Raw genomic sequence first — 15517 nt, forward strand, 5'->3', positions numbered from 1 at the left:
CACCTATTTTATGATAAAGTTCTTTGAACTCGTACGAGCTTCTCAAATTCATTAAATAGATAGTTTTTCTTCCCAAATGAACAAATAAATTTAATGTACCTATACTTAAAAATATATTCAAGTACAATGTTACTGTAGATTTTTTCATGAGCCGTATATATTTTTAGTAATCCCTTATAAATCAGAATTTTGGTTGAAGAAAGAAAACCCATATATTTGTTAAGAATTTCAATATACAGAAAGTAATTTTAAAGAAAGGATAATAGACAATGAAAATAATTCAATTAAATTTTTTATTTGATTTCCAATCTCATAACCTCATAACCTTCATCCATTTATTTCATTAGACTTCTAATTAAATAAATATGAAAAAATTCCATTCCTAAATTATTCTGTGTTTTTTATAATCTGACAACGTTGATATCTGCATTAGATTATTTTTTCTAGTACTTCTACGAATTGGTTTGTAGCAGTCGACCAGTTCGCAATTCAATTTACTATCGTAAGGAATTAATGAAACATGGTATGAGTTACTTTATTTTAGGATTAGAACTGACAGATCCATGAAACATATCAAGCGTCCCACTCTTTTGTTTAGTGTACTGTGACAGTTGTGGCTGAAGGGGTCATTTTATATAGTTACATCAAAGAAATGAACGTGTTTAGATAGGGATGTTGATTGTAGTGTTTTCTAGTTTTAAGCCAATAAGACCCAATGATTTACACTTTACATGGATTTGCAATATTTTTTCTCATATATTGGTCAGGACTATGGGTACTTCATTTGCTAGCGATATTTTACGGGTAAGACTTTCAAACATAACCTCAACCAAGCGCTTCATTTGTTTTTCTTCCGATTACTCTGTTTTATAAATTGTTTTGTTATGTTTTAGTAAATATAGACTGCACAGGAAGGTTAAACCATTATCCACAGATGAACCCTATCCCGGTGTGTCAATATTAAAACCTCTTATGGGGACCGATCCCCATTTGGTATCAAATTTGGAAACTTTTTTTACTATGAATTATCCCATGGTAAGTACTCAGCATTTTACTACTAACGACTGTAAACTTGCAATTATATGCTTGCCAATTGTTTTTTATCTCATTGTTTTATAAAAAAGTGATTTTTTTTCTTGAAAAAGGTACATTGATCATCTATCCAAAATGATTTATTTAAGTAGGTATTTGTGAATATTTTTGAAACAAAATCCGAAGCATGACATGTAAAAGTGGGTATGTATATGTAATTCTATATTTACATCTTTGGTTGTAGTGGAATTGGTATGAATCAAAATTTTAAAACATGTAAGCAATTAACTTTGTATCAATATACTTTTACAGTACTTTTAATCATGTGTTTATCGTTTTTAAAATAATGTGTAATCATAGTAAATAATCAAAGTTTCTACAGATAAATATGGGTAAATTATTATTAATAGTAAATACATTTGCTTTCAAAATAACTTGAAAAATAAAAAAACTATATTGTTAGATATCTAGATTAATTATACAGATTCAAAAATTATCTGCTTGTGAAAACCTCATATTCAGAAAGAAAATATTGTTGTTAGTTTTAGTCTGAATTGTATTTAATTTTAATAGCTAGGTACATGAATAAATTTATATCATCACAGTTCTAAAAGGAAATGACAGGTAGTTTTGAAGTCCAGGATCAATTAATTTTGACAATTATTGGATTAATTACACCAACTTCTACTATTGTTGTGCCTGTCTAAAAACTAATGTCTGGTTTATTTTTTGTCGTGCAAAATTAGATCTCTTCTTGCAAATTTGAGTTAAGCTTTTGGAGTAGTTGGCAATAGTCACTACTCATACTACTATTGCAGTCAATAGAATTAAATATTTCTTTAAACAAGACTGGTAGATTAGTATTTGTAAGAAATGTTTAGTTGAACATTCAATTATGGTTTGAAAACGGTTATATAATTGTTAATATCACTGTTAAATCCTTGGTTATCTATCTAATAAAGAAAACAAGTGATACATATAAATCAAAATATCCCCAAAATATATTTTCCACATTGTATAGATACACTCAAAGTCTAGCGATTTTATAGTAAATTATAGATAGCCTGAGATGCGATTAAAGACAAAAATTTTAAAATAGCAAAAACATTGTCGTTCACAAGTAAAAGGATAGTGTTCCTTCTCTAAATTATGGAAAATTCACAGGCAAAAATAAGCTATTTCCTGAATTTGTGTAATACAACCAGTTATCCAAATATAAAGGGAGAACTACAACCCCTTGATCCCTTCATAAAACTGCCAAGAACTCAACTATTTGTGTTTTGTCTAATATAGCAACAAATTATTTAAAACTATTGACTGTATCAGTAGTTTCCAATGTACAATACTGTGAGCTCTTCATGATGCAAGAATCTCAAATCTTATATATAAATATTCAAAATCAGTTTTCATAGCTTGTTTCAATATTTAATTTGAAAAGGGTGATTGTCTGCTTGAAATTATATGAGACTTTGTGCAAAAAATTCGGGAGTGAGCAATTGTCAATTATAATTCCTAAATTATATATTCGAATATTATGAATTTTCTATGGATGATTATGTATGTCCTTGTAGTGTGTTTGATGGAATAAATAATAATATACTACTATCTGGAGGTCATGGGCGGTTCATGCCTAATGGGTAGCTATCTGTAACTTTTACAGGGACAACCTTTAATTTAAAGATAGCAAAAATGAGGTTTTAAATTGATTTTTAAACAAAAAGGTACTCCTTGTTTAACTTATATACTTACAAGAGGTATTAATACAGAACCAAACATTTCTTGGAGAATTAATGGATAAATAAATAAACATTTGTACTACATACTATCTAAGATCATATTACTGACATAAGGAGAAACTTGAAAAATATTGATAATTATTTTTCATCTAGTAGGCTACTGTCAAATAAGTTACTACCTCGATGGTACTTAGAATTTCTACAAAATAATTTCCCACCCATGCTATGTGATATTCCTCTAAACATTCCCATAGATATGGGGTTCATGCACGATGGATCCCCTCCCTACTTCCTAAATTATGTAAAAAATCATGGTGATTAACATTTTTCTTGATAAGTGGATTGGTCGGAGAGGTTTCTTTGCATACCTCCTGTGAGTATTTTCAATGAATTATTACAATTTGTGATAATTTTCTCCAGAACGTCTATTTATGGCGAAGGGTTTTCTTGGAATGTACTGCAATGTATCTTCGGGCAAATTAATGATGGTTGACCACTTTCTTTGTATCAAAACATCAAAACTACTTTGTAAAAAACTATTTATTAAGCAAGAAAATAATCAATTAAACTTGGTTTTTATAATCCAACTACCATACTCGACAACTCGTATCTGTTTACAAACCGCTATAAATAATTATATTAATGGAACTTCAAGTGTCTAAGGAACACTCTATCTACCTCCTAAACCATAAATTTTATCAAGTTAAACAAAGAGTACCTTTTTGTTAAAAAAATGAACTTACGTAATCATACATTAAAAATTTATAATGTTCGAATGTATAATTTAGAAAATATACTTACGAGGATGTATTGATATCTAGTTAGCCCAGACCAGTTCCATGCATAAACAAAATAATGCGTTACCATAGCAACGAACAATAACATATTAGAAGTGTCAGTGTGAAGTTTGACGTCAAAAAAGTAAACTAGAGCAAAAGAGGTAAAGATATGTTTAATACCCTTGGTGATCAATGTCCTTCTTATGCGACCGTGTAAAAATTGGACTGCAAGCTTCAAAAGAGGTAAATTTTTCATTGGATGGTGACCGATTGGAAAGACCAGTTTCTGTGTCAGTCCCCAAAAATATCGATGCAGTTCATGACATGATTTTATCAGACCGTCGAATTGGGCTAAAACGGATATTCGAAGCACCGAATATTTCATACGAACGCCTTCATCATATAGTTCACGTCAATTTGGGCACGAAAAAAAATTGCTGCAAAATGGATCCCCAAACGTTTGAATGTTCGATCTGTGTTCGATTTGAAAACGATGTAGACTTATTAAACATAATTGTTACTGTGGATGAGACTTGGGTACATTTCTACGATCCAGAAACAAAGCAAAAATCGATGGAATGGTGTCACTCTGGTTCTCCAAGACCTAAGAAGTTTCGTGTCCAAAAATCTGCTGGAAAAATTCTTGCTTCAGTTTTTTGTGATTGCCATGGAGTAATCATAATTGTTTTTTTGGATGAGGGTAGATCAATAACTGGAGATTACTATTCGACATTACTGACCACTCTAGGGAAAAAAATTTAAGAGAAAAGACGCGGAAAGCTATCCAAAGGTGTTTTGTTTTTGCAAGGCAACGCCCCTGCACACTCATGTTGCCATGCAAAAAATTACTAGAACACCCCCCTTATTCACCAGATTCGGCTCCTTTCCTCAACTGAAAAAGTAAATTTTCTTCCAACGAGGAGGCAATAAAAGCTGTTGAGGTCTGGTTTGCATAGCAAGAAGAAACATTTTTTTTTAAAGCTCTAGAGACGTTGCAGGTTCGCTGTAATAAATGTATCCAATTAAGAGGAGAATATGTTGAGTAATAAAATATTTTGACATTGAAATTTTGTTAAGTTCTATAGTAGGCTGAGAATTATAAATATAAGTTCTGATTTCGCAATTTTAAGGCCTATAAGTATAATCTATTTTTTATTAAATATCCACTTTATTTTCACATAAATCTTTTATCATTCCATCATGTCTGCCACTACCCAAAATTACCCCTCTTCTCTTTGGTGTGTTTGCCAATGCTCCTCGATTAAGAGTGAAGGAAATAAATACTAGTAATAAAAATATATAATATTCAAGAAGAAGGCTAGATTGTTCTCAGTGTATCAATCAGCTAACCTAATATTTGGTTAGTTTTTAATCGAAAAGTATTAGAATTTTTCTTACAACCGATAAAACTGTCATCCAACAATTGAAATTTGCTCGAGTTCTTGCATCTAACAATCACCTGATATTCATCTGTACATGCTTGTGGTTAAGCCGTATTTACTTCATTTTCCAATACAATTCATGAGATTGTTTATCTTAGGTGTGAGATTTATGTAACCGATTTCATATCGTTATGCTTTTAACGAATGTAAGAAACTATTGAACCTTGAAACGTTCAATACTGACTTCTATAATTATTAACATTATTGTGATAAAAATGTTTGACTTTGATAATTTTGAGAAAACAAATTACAAACGCGGCAGTGAGATTCTTAATTTATTTAAAATTAAGTGTACGATTTCCATGGTATAATTTAATTGGAAAATCTCGATATAGGTTGAATTTATAAGTATATTCAAAATCCAATTTAATTTAGACAGTCAAATTTTGATTTCGAATGATTACAAGCACACGTACCAAACAAAACATCCCAAAATTTCGTACCAAAGGTCAAGAGAACATTTAAATTATTATACTATCCTTATTAAATAAAAAACTACGTCGTAACTGTTATAATTAATATGAGGGTTGCCTGTTTACCACCTCAATCTGATGATGACAGCATTTATAAATGTAAATTGGAGTATATATTTGCGTATGCATTGATAGGTCCTCACTAAAATTTCAGCAATTTTGGATGCTTATTTTCTGTTTGACAATCGTATAAGTGAGTCGTTGTGAAGATTTTTCTGAAAATACAACAAATTATGTGGCCGTATCAGTTTGACAGATAACGAGCGTTCGGGACGGTCAAAAACTGTTACAACTAACGATATCTTTGATAAGTTCATATACTGGATACCGCGTTTGCTTATTTTGGACTAGTAGCGCATTTCTCAGGCCTTATAACATGGTTTTAGCAATATAAGTCGAATTTATAACTGTGGGGAAACTTGGATCTACAACTAAACTCCTACAAAGAAAAATAGTCAAGACAGTGGATTGCAAATGGCGAACCTTCTCACACTTCGGTGATCTTCATAGTTAAAATTCACGAATTGATTTTCGAACTGGTTGACTACACTCCATATTCACCAGATCTGTCCCCCCAACATTTTTTTCCTGTTCCCTAGCCTCACAGTTCCACTTGAAGGTGAGATATTTTCATCAGACGAGAACGTTATTGCATACGTAAACTCCGTTAAGAAGAGCTTCGTTGGCAAAAGCTTTTGGACTTTGTAGGTTACTATGTTGAAAAATAAAAGTGCTTATTTATATTATTTCTTTGTTAGGTCGGGAACTTTTCAAACAACCATCGTATGTGATAAATAAGAATGAAACTCTTAATATTAATCTCAAAATCAAATTAAAATGAATTTAATAGATGTAAACTAATGTGTTAATAAGAAAAAGAACCAAAATTTCTCAATTATTGGGTTGTTGCCAAACTTTCTCTACTTCAGAAGTGCTCCATAAGCATAGACTCTTATCGCGTCAACTTCATATTTAGTGTAGTTTGAGTTAAGTGCGGCTTGAGTGACATCTATGAACACCTTCAGAACACGAATTTTTAGTGGTAAACAACAACTGAGACATACAGAAAAAACGTTTGACAGAACGTTTTCTATAATCTTATCATATATATTTACATTTTATAAGCTACGCTTCAGCATGTACAGGAAGTCATTTATCTTTATTATATTGTTTTAAGAACAATTTTGTAAATGGTTTCATATTTTTATTATTGAAGAAAGTATTGATATATGTAATACAAATAGTATAAATAATGTTCTAAGATTGCCAGTTCTTCCGTCAGCTTCCTATACAATTTTATGTTTTTGGTATATTAATGAACATGAAATAATTTCGATGTCGGTTACTTAACTCAAACCTCTCAATTTTAAGAAATGAATGTCTGTTAGTTAAAATTGATTTGTTTGGGACCCAGACGCTGACTTGCACTAACTTTCTACGTTTTACTAATGCGCTGTATTCGTCGACTAGTTTCAATTCCACCGTCTTGTAAGGCGATAAGAAAATCAAGATATTTATAAATGAAACCACAGAAGCTGTGGATTAACTAAAATTCATTTTCAAACTAATTTCATAAATACCAACGAAACCTCAATTCAATTTGAAAACATGAAACTGTTATTTTTCACAAAATTTTTTGCATATGATAGAACAATGTAATATAATCCTACAGAAACTTTTTCTTCCTTGGTTATGTATTCACAAAATTTTCTATTGATCTTTTCGTGTTCCTGTTAAAATTTCACGTTGAATAGAAATTATAGCTAAATTATTTAGTCTTCGCTGGTGTAGTTAGATAGTTTTTTTTATAAATATCATTTTTGAAAATGACCTATCCACCAGCAATGTGTCTAATATTCCTTTAACTACTGATGTGTTTTGGGATGTTGAAATAACATCATACATCGCAATTTATTAAATGTTGATATTGACCCCTTTGACTGCCACTACAACACTCACTATTACACAATTACACTGTCCGAAGGTAAGAGGTTTAAATTCGGTTTCTGACGATAACCTGGTTACCGAAACGTGCGTTATACAGAATTTTATAATTGTGCGTATAGGTGCAGAGGTAGTAAGTAGTTTGGAATATAATTTCGTAGCTGCTTGGTTTAAATTTATAATAAAAACACACTTATTCTTCCGGCTTTTTGAATTGGATTTATTAATTATACGAAACGATAGAAGCTAAAGTAAACCTAACCTAATCAGAAAATGTATCCGTTTCTTGTTCTGCTCAACAATATGAAGAGACAGTTCCCAATTCGAATGTAAATAAAAGTTTAATAAAGAAAAGCAAGAACAACAATTATATTTGATTTTTTCTTTGTATATCTTTCCTCTCTTCAGCCAAATCATCATCTCCTGAAAGTAGTAGTAGAAAGTAATCCCCTTCAAAGAATAAACCGAACTAATCCAATTATTGGTAAAACCGGAAGTACTATTTTCCGAAATCTGGTACCCCGATAAATGGATATCATGTACTCCAAAATGCTAAACTTGTTTTTGTTATTATCCTAAACCGGACAGAAAAGTGGTGTGTTCAGGGAGGTAGCGGGAAAAAGATATGATAACACATTGTTTGAAAGTAATGATAGACACTACATAATATTTTAAAAAACACCGGGTCAGGGCCCTTGACGGTTCGTATGCATAGACGATTATACGTCCGGAAACTTTTCCAGTTTAGTATCCCGTGTGCTCTCATTTTGGAAAGACGTAAAAGGTGTTATTTGTATTAACACATCGCCACAAAATGAAGAAATTTAGATCTGTTTAGTTTTATTCAATAGTTGCTCAACGCTATATTCTTGGTGACTATTGAGAGAAGATTAGTCCAAATTTTCCAATTATATCGCTTGTCTGTTGCTACTTATTTAAAAAAAAAAGAATTTTTGTTTTCAAGGAGCGAATCGAAAATCCCCAATGGTTGATATTAGTCCTAATAGATGTTTCATTTTGTTGTATGCAATAGAAGGAGTAGCAGTAATTGTAAATAGCAAAGATCCAAGAGGTTTTCGCTCTCGGACCGGGCGTCTCTTTCTTTTCACATACAATATTTTTTATAGAGGTTTGGGTAAAAAATATTGTTACTTATCTTCAGTGGTTCGCATTCCGGACTCGGAATATTTTTCATAACGATTAAAAAACCTCCTCTATCTCTGGCCCCTGTTAAAACTACCGTTAGGTGTTACTATCTAGTCTATCTAGCTACGGGGCTCTTTCGTCAATCGCTTCCTCTCTTAAGATTTTGATCCTTCCTCTTTTTGTTCTCTTCAGAGTGAATTTTCTTTAATACATGAGCGGCGAATGTGCTCGTGGCTGTCCAGACAGTCTCCGTTGACAGCATAGCTTCCAACATATTTCCGATTAAAGCTTCTCAGATGTGTCGAAGCATGCTGAAATGCGGGTATACTAAGAATACGTGCTCCGCATTTTCGTTGTTTCCCGGATATGTTGTTACTCCTGGGATTGTCATGTTTGAACTTGTGAAGGTATCCTCTAGAGCATTCGTGCCCAAAGAGCATCTGGGTCAACTACTAATTTACCTCTTCGTAGGAGTGGCTGAGTCAGGTGCCCACCCGCGGAATAAGACCATCTTCCTTTAGTCGATATATCCCATAACATTTGCCAATGACCTATTCTCTTTCTCCGCTCATCTCTCCTCACTTCTTACTGCTCAGTGCGGTAGATTTTCTCTTCTGGTGAATACATACTGCGTCCTCGGACATTGTGCATGCGATATGAAAAAACCAATTTGCTTCATACCTTATCACGATTTATGCAGAAAATACCCGGAACTTCAAAGGTTCGGACCGGGTGTTTTGCTTATAGTAGCGACAGTAAATTGATTTACTGGAAAATGCATTTCCTCAAATAGATACTGTCATTGTCAGTTTACCTTATGAATTAATTTATTTTTGTATTCAAGTTTTTAAAATGTTCAATGGAACTGTTTAGGACTTATTTTAGGGCGAATCACGATTGTAAAAGAAAAACTCGTTTTTATGTTGACAACCTGAGCCATACTTGTAGCCTTTTGTAAGATTTTCTCAAAGTTTTTATAGGCACGACGTTCCTTGGATTAAATGATCAATGTTTATAACAAACTTACTTGAATTTGAATGTTTATTGTGGGTTTTTCCAATCATTTTATTTAAAACATTCCATTAAAATCTGGCCCCACACTATTATGGAGCTTATAAGTATCTATTAAGTTTAAATGCTCAGCTTAAGCCAATGGGTTTTTGGAGATGTATCATCCCATTCCGATGAATTTCCAATAAAGCATCAAGCACTTCCATGCAAAAATTTATATGTATATATATATATATATATATATATATATATATATATATATATATATATATATATATATATATATTAAAACAAATTTTTGTGCATTCAGACCGAAATTGTAATATTTTGTCGTTACTTTAAATGCCGCACCATTGATGATCGGTGATCTGTTAAACTCTGGGACAATCCGCTTTTTCTTTATCATAGATTTTATCCTAAATATTCTTTTGTGTATCTACCTATTTTAGCAATTGAACCTGACTAATAAAACGTACGCCTGGAAATTACGTCATTTCATCCTTATCTGGTATCAATATAATTGTGTGATTCAACGTAACACTTATTGAACAAATATTATTTGTTAACGTTTATCTCATTTGTTTCTACATTTACAATCACTGTAATCTGGTTATCTTTTAAAATTACAATGCCTTCAATGGAACCTAAAAGTATCATAAAAATTCCAAACAGAAAAAATTGTCATGTTTGAAACTTTCATTATCAAATTACGATATTATTTTAGCATATAATATTTACTTGCTTAAATCTGTTATTCATACATTGATTTCCTTCCCAAATAAAAATAGGATCCTTCTAATGTTTACCACACTTTATTTAAGTTATTTTAATCAACCTATTGACTTTATGAACTAATATAAATTTTTATTTCAAAATATATATATATATATATATATATATATATATATATATATATATATATATATATATATATACGCATACACACATGAGAGAGGAGTTAGATAAAGTGCGATAACCAGCAATTTCATCGAAAACGTTGACCAAATGGTAATGGACGACCGTCGGATTGAGTTAGAGAGATAAAAAAGGCTATCGGCATATTCAAAGATCGCATTTTCCATATATTGATAGAAGAATTAGATATGCGTAAGCAATCCGCGATCTAGGTGCCGCGTTTACTCATTTTTGACCAAAAGCGCATTCGAATGAACATTTTCGATTCCTTATTGGTACGGTTTAAGCAAAATAAGTCGTATTTTTTGCATCGAGTCATAACTGTACATTAAACCTGAATCCACTACTATATTCTTGAAATAAAATAATAGTGAAGATATTGGATTACTAAGGACGAACCTGCCTCGAAAAAAGCAATAGACGGTTTCATTGGCCGAAAAGTGATGGCGACCGTTTGTTAGGGTAGTGATAAGATTATGTTCATCGGCTGTCGACAAAAAGGCAAAACAACAGGAGAGTACCACGCATCAGTGTTTTGATAAAGTAGGGGAAGGAATTGGGAAAAGCGACCATATTTGAAAAAATAAAAAGGTTTTTTCATCAAAACAATGCACATTTTCAAATTTCGTTTATCACCATATTTAAAATTCACGAATTGTAGTCGAATTGAATAACCACTCATAATATTCACAAGATCTGGTCCCCCAGCGATTTTTTCCTGTTTCTTAACCTAAAAATTTCATTTGCTGGAGAGAGATATTCATCAGATGAGGACGTATCTCATATTTAAACACTTATTTTGAGAAAAGAGGCAGCAACTATTATTTGGAAGTTTTGTTAAAGGTTACGGCAACAATGGACTAAGTGTATATAGACTTAATAGAACGATCTTGGAAAATAGAAATGATTATGAAAAAATTGACTTGTTTCTTTTTTAGTTCGGAAACTTTTCAGACAACGTTCGTAAACTCAGTTTCATATAACAAGTAGTTTATTGACCTTAATTTTTTGGTACTGTGATCTCAAGACAAAAATTTATTTGACGTCTCCGTAGCTGAATACGCTACTGTTCATGTCTAGGCATTGACAATAAAGAAATGAGTCGATGTCTGCTTGTGAAAAATTAACGTTAACACGACGGGCAATTTCGCCCTTGGGATAAACTAAAATCTCGATATGCGACAATTCTACCCCTGTCGAAATCAATAACATGGCGATAATTTCGAACTCCTGGAATTTGGTATGATTAACATAAGTAGACAGACTCGCAATAACCGACAATATTCCCAATATTTTGATTTCATGAATACATTTCTTAAAAAATACGAGAAAAACTCTGTTTCTCTAAACATATTTGAGAAATATTTTGCTTTGAAATTTGTTGGAGGAAAGTATATTTTCATGTAGAAATATCGTTCTAGAAAATTATTACGCTGAAATTCAAATAAGAGCAGGTTTCACAACTTTGATAAGAAGACGATGTGTTGTCTTCCAGTCGCTTAAAAATATACTATCCTCATCGATATCGTTTTGATATGGTGATGTATTTAGTCACGCTTTCCAATTACGCTCATCACAAGCTGAAATATATTGCAACACAGATTACCTACTTTTATGAAACGAACCACAAAGTCTTTCAGTTTTAAAATATTGTATTGAGTAATATCGACGTGATTGGTTTCGGGAAGTCAGTCTACAGAACATTTGGGGTTCTAAATCTAACAAAGTTTGAACTGGATTAATTTATACCACTAAGGTACTGATGATTCGCCGCAGTTTTTGGAAGATTGGATAAATGACCATCTTAATGTGCATTGTCAAGTCTCCTTGATGTTGGCAATCACAATGTTTTCAGCCTAAACAATTATTGTTCGATGCTATGTATGTCTGTCCACTCTCGGATGTTTCTCAACTAGGATATTTGTTTTTTTCCTATGCACCAACGGTCGTCTATTTTGCCCTTCAATAAAAGTCTCGGAGGACATGACATGGGTATGATAGTTTTCGGCGTATAACTACATTTCAAATGATTCTATAAGGTTGTGATTGTGGAGGCCTTCAGCGTCCAAATTTCAGCTCCGTACAAGAGCACAGACCAAATATAACATTCAATCGATCTCTGTGTCTTAAGTTGTTTTAAAAAATTACGTTCGCGTCCACGCTGACGCATTCGTTGGTGTTACGCTCGACTTCACGTTTGCTAGGCGTTCAACAGTCATTCTTTATAGATGCGAGGGCATTTAAATATCTTTATTTTATTTTGTTTGCTCCAGTACTAATCTCTCTGACGTAATATGGTCAATGCAAGAGTTAATACGTCTGAATCCGGCTTAATGTTTACATATGCAGGGAATTCAAAAAAATTCTGGAGTGAGTTGATGTGAAAATATAAATAAAAATCTTGAATATACTTGTAAATTTAACTTGTATCGAGATTTCACAATTAAACTATACCGTGAAAGTCGTAGACTTGAATTTGAATTATTTGAATGAATGACTTGTAGTAATAAAGTTTTATTTGGGAGAGTTTTGTTTAACAAAATAAAGCTAATTATCAAAGTGAAACATTTTTATCACAATAATTTCAATAATTATGGAAGTCAGTTACGAATGTATCAAAGTTCAATAATTTCTCACATTCGTAACGAGCATAACGATATGAAATCGGTTACATAAATCTCACACCTAAGATAAACAATCTCATGAATTGTATTGGAAAATGAAGTAAATACGGCTTAACCACAAGCATGTACAGATGAATATCAGGTGATTGTTAGATGCAAGAACTCGAGCAAATTTCAATTGTTGGATGACAGTTTTATCGGTTGTAAGAAAAATTCTAATACTTTTCGATTAAAAACTAACCAAATGTTAGGTTAGCTAATTGAGTGATACACTGTGGAAAATCAAACGTTCTTGAGTAACAGATCCATAAACCATTCATTAACAATCCGTAACTATACAATCTAAAAATAGCAAAAATTAATTCAAAATCAAAAAGGTACTCTGCTCAACACGATAAAAATTATGGTTTATGAGATGTGTAGATTTTTAGATCGTTGTAAATTGCCAAGAAAACCGTACGACATAAAGAGATGTTCTGAAGGAAATCATCATAAATTGTAATTATTTATTGAAAATACTTATTAAAACGTATATAGCGTCATAATGGAAGTTTCTTGTAATTACCGGTGTTGGATATACCAAGCTTTTAAGATATCCCCAAAAAACTGAATCCATTATATTTAATTCAGGGGGGCGTGTTGGCTATGCAAAGGGACCTTTCCGACCAATCCACCTATTAGGAAAATGTTGATCAACATAATTTTCTACATAATTTGGGAAGTGGGGAATGGGAATGTTTAGGGGAATATCACAAAGCATGGGTGGGAAAGTATTTTGGAGAAATTCTAAGTATCCCTGCCCATCCAGGTAGTAGCTTATTTGACAGTAGCCTACTAGATGAAAAATAATTATCAATCTTTTTAAAGTTTTTTTATTTATTCATTAGCTATCCAAGAAATGTTTGATTGTGTTTTCATACCTTCTGTAAGTATTTTAAATAAATAATTACAATTTATGATATTTTTTTTCAGAATGCCTCTTTATGGCGAACGGTTTCCTTGCCATCTACAACGATATACATACATATCTCCTAAACCATAAATTTTGTCGAGTTAAACAAGGAGTACTTTTTTGTTCAAAAAGCAATTTAAAAACTCATTTTTGCTATCTTTAAATTGTAAACTGATTTTGAATATTTATATATAAGATTTGAGATTCTAGCATCATGAAGAGCTCACAGTATTGTACATTGGAAACTGCTGATACAGTCAATAGTTTTGAATAATTTGTTGCTATATTAGACAAAACACAAATAGTTGAGTTCTTGGCAGTTTTATGAAGGGATCAAGGAATTGTAGTGGGGACAGCCTCCATCGTGCATGAACCACATATATCTGCGAATGTTTAGAGGAATATCATATAAGATGGGTGGGAAATTATTTTGTAGGAATTCTAAGTATCGCGGACCATTCAGGTTATTATAAAAAAATATGAACCTACTAAATTATTAATCACTATTCGTGCCCACACATTAACGCAACATCGATGTTGATTGTAACCAACCAAATTGTTCAACATTTCAATGTTTTCCTTATGTAAGTAACACGATGTTCGACAGTACGCAGTTCATTTAGAAATGTTTGATTGTGTTTTAATATCTCCTGTGAGTATTTTCATTGAATAATTACAATTTATGAAAATTTCCTTCTGAATGTCTATATGACATATGGTTTCCTTGGAATTTACAATGATCTAAAAATCTACATATTCATTAAGAATTGTTATATTTAGATTGTACAGATTGCCCTTTTAAAAGTTACGTATTGTTAACCCCAGTACTTCAAATAGTATAAAAGCATTTATTCCGTCAAACACCTACTGGATATACGTAATCATCCATCAAAAATTCATAATGTTCTATGTATTATTTAGAAAATGTACTTAAATACAAGTTCTGATTTTGCAAAAAGGTTTATAACTCAGAAACGAGGGTTTTTTTTTAACTCACAGCATTATTTTCACGTCATCTACTCACTCCCGAATTTTTTACATCACAACATCGCAACACCCTGTATGTTATACTCATATATTGGTAGTCGGAATATGGAGAGTCACTTGACCATCACGGTGCAGATATATATGCGTCTTTTACTTATTATACGTTGTCTAGTGCGCATGATCGTGGGTAAACAAAATTCATTACAATTAGTAGATTTTAAGGTGCGAAAGAAGGTGGCCTACTCTTCTCCACGATTACAAACGCGACGCTTGCGCACGGCGTATCAAATAAAAAGAAAGAGATAGAAGTAGTCATTAGCTGTCTCACTTCATGGGCTACGCTTCCATATATGGCCACTAGCAATATAGGATTATTATATTTATTGTAGTTTAATAGTTCTATTATTCTTTCGAAAATAATTCTAGACATAATCTTACTCGCCATGTTCGGTAACGTGATGGGTCGCCAGTTTTCT

At 32.0% G+C, this 15517-nt stretch overlaps 1 protein-coding gene across 1 annotated transcript in view; it reads left to right on the plus strand.

The window, feature by feature from the left end:
• Positions 1–479: 479 nt before the first annotated feature.
• Positions 480–15517, plus strand: part of LOC130451839 (ceramide glucosyltransferase) — a 58051-nt gene continuing 43013 nt past the window's right edge. Inside the window, exons 1-2 of the mRNA XM_056791144.1 lie at positions 480–804; positions 894–1035. Of these exons, the coding sequence (XP_056647122.1) occupies positions 716–804; positions 894–1035 (231 nt within the window). The 5' untranslated portion in view covers positions 480–715. The remainder of the gene's footprint in view (positions 805–893; positions 1036–15517) is intronic.

This window comes from Diorhabda sublineata, chromosome X, assembly GCF_026230105.1.
Source record: "Diorhabda sublineata isolate icDioSubl1.1 chromosome X, icDioSubl1.1, whole genome shotgun sequence".
NCBI lineage: Eukaryota > Metazoa > Arthropoda > Insecta > Coleoptera > Chrysomelidae > Diorhabda > Diorhabda sublineata.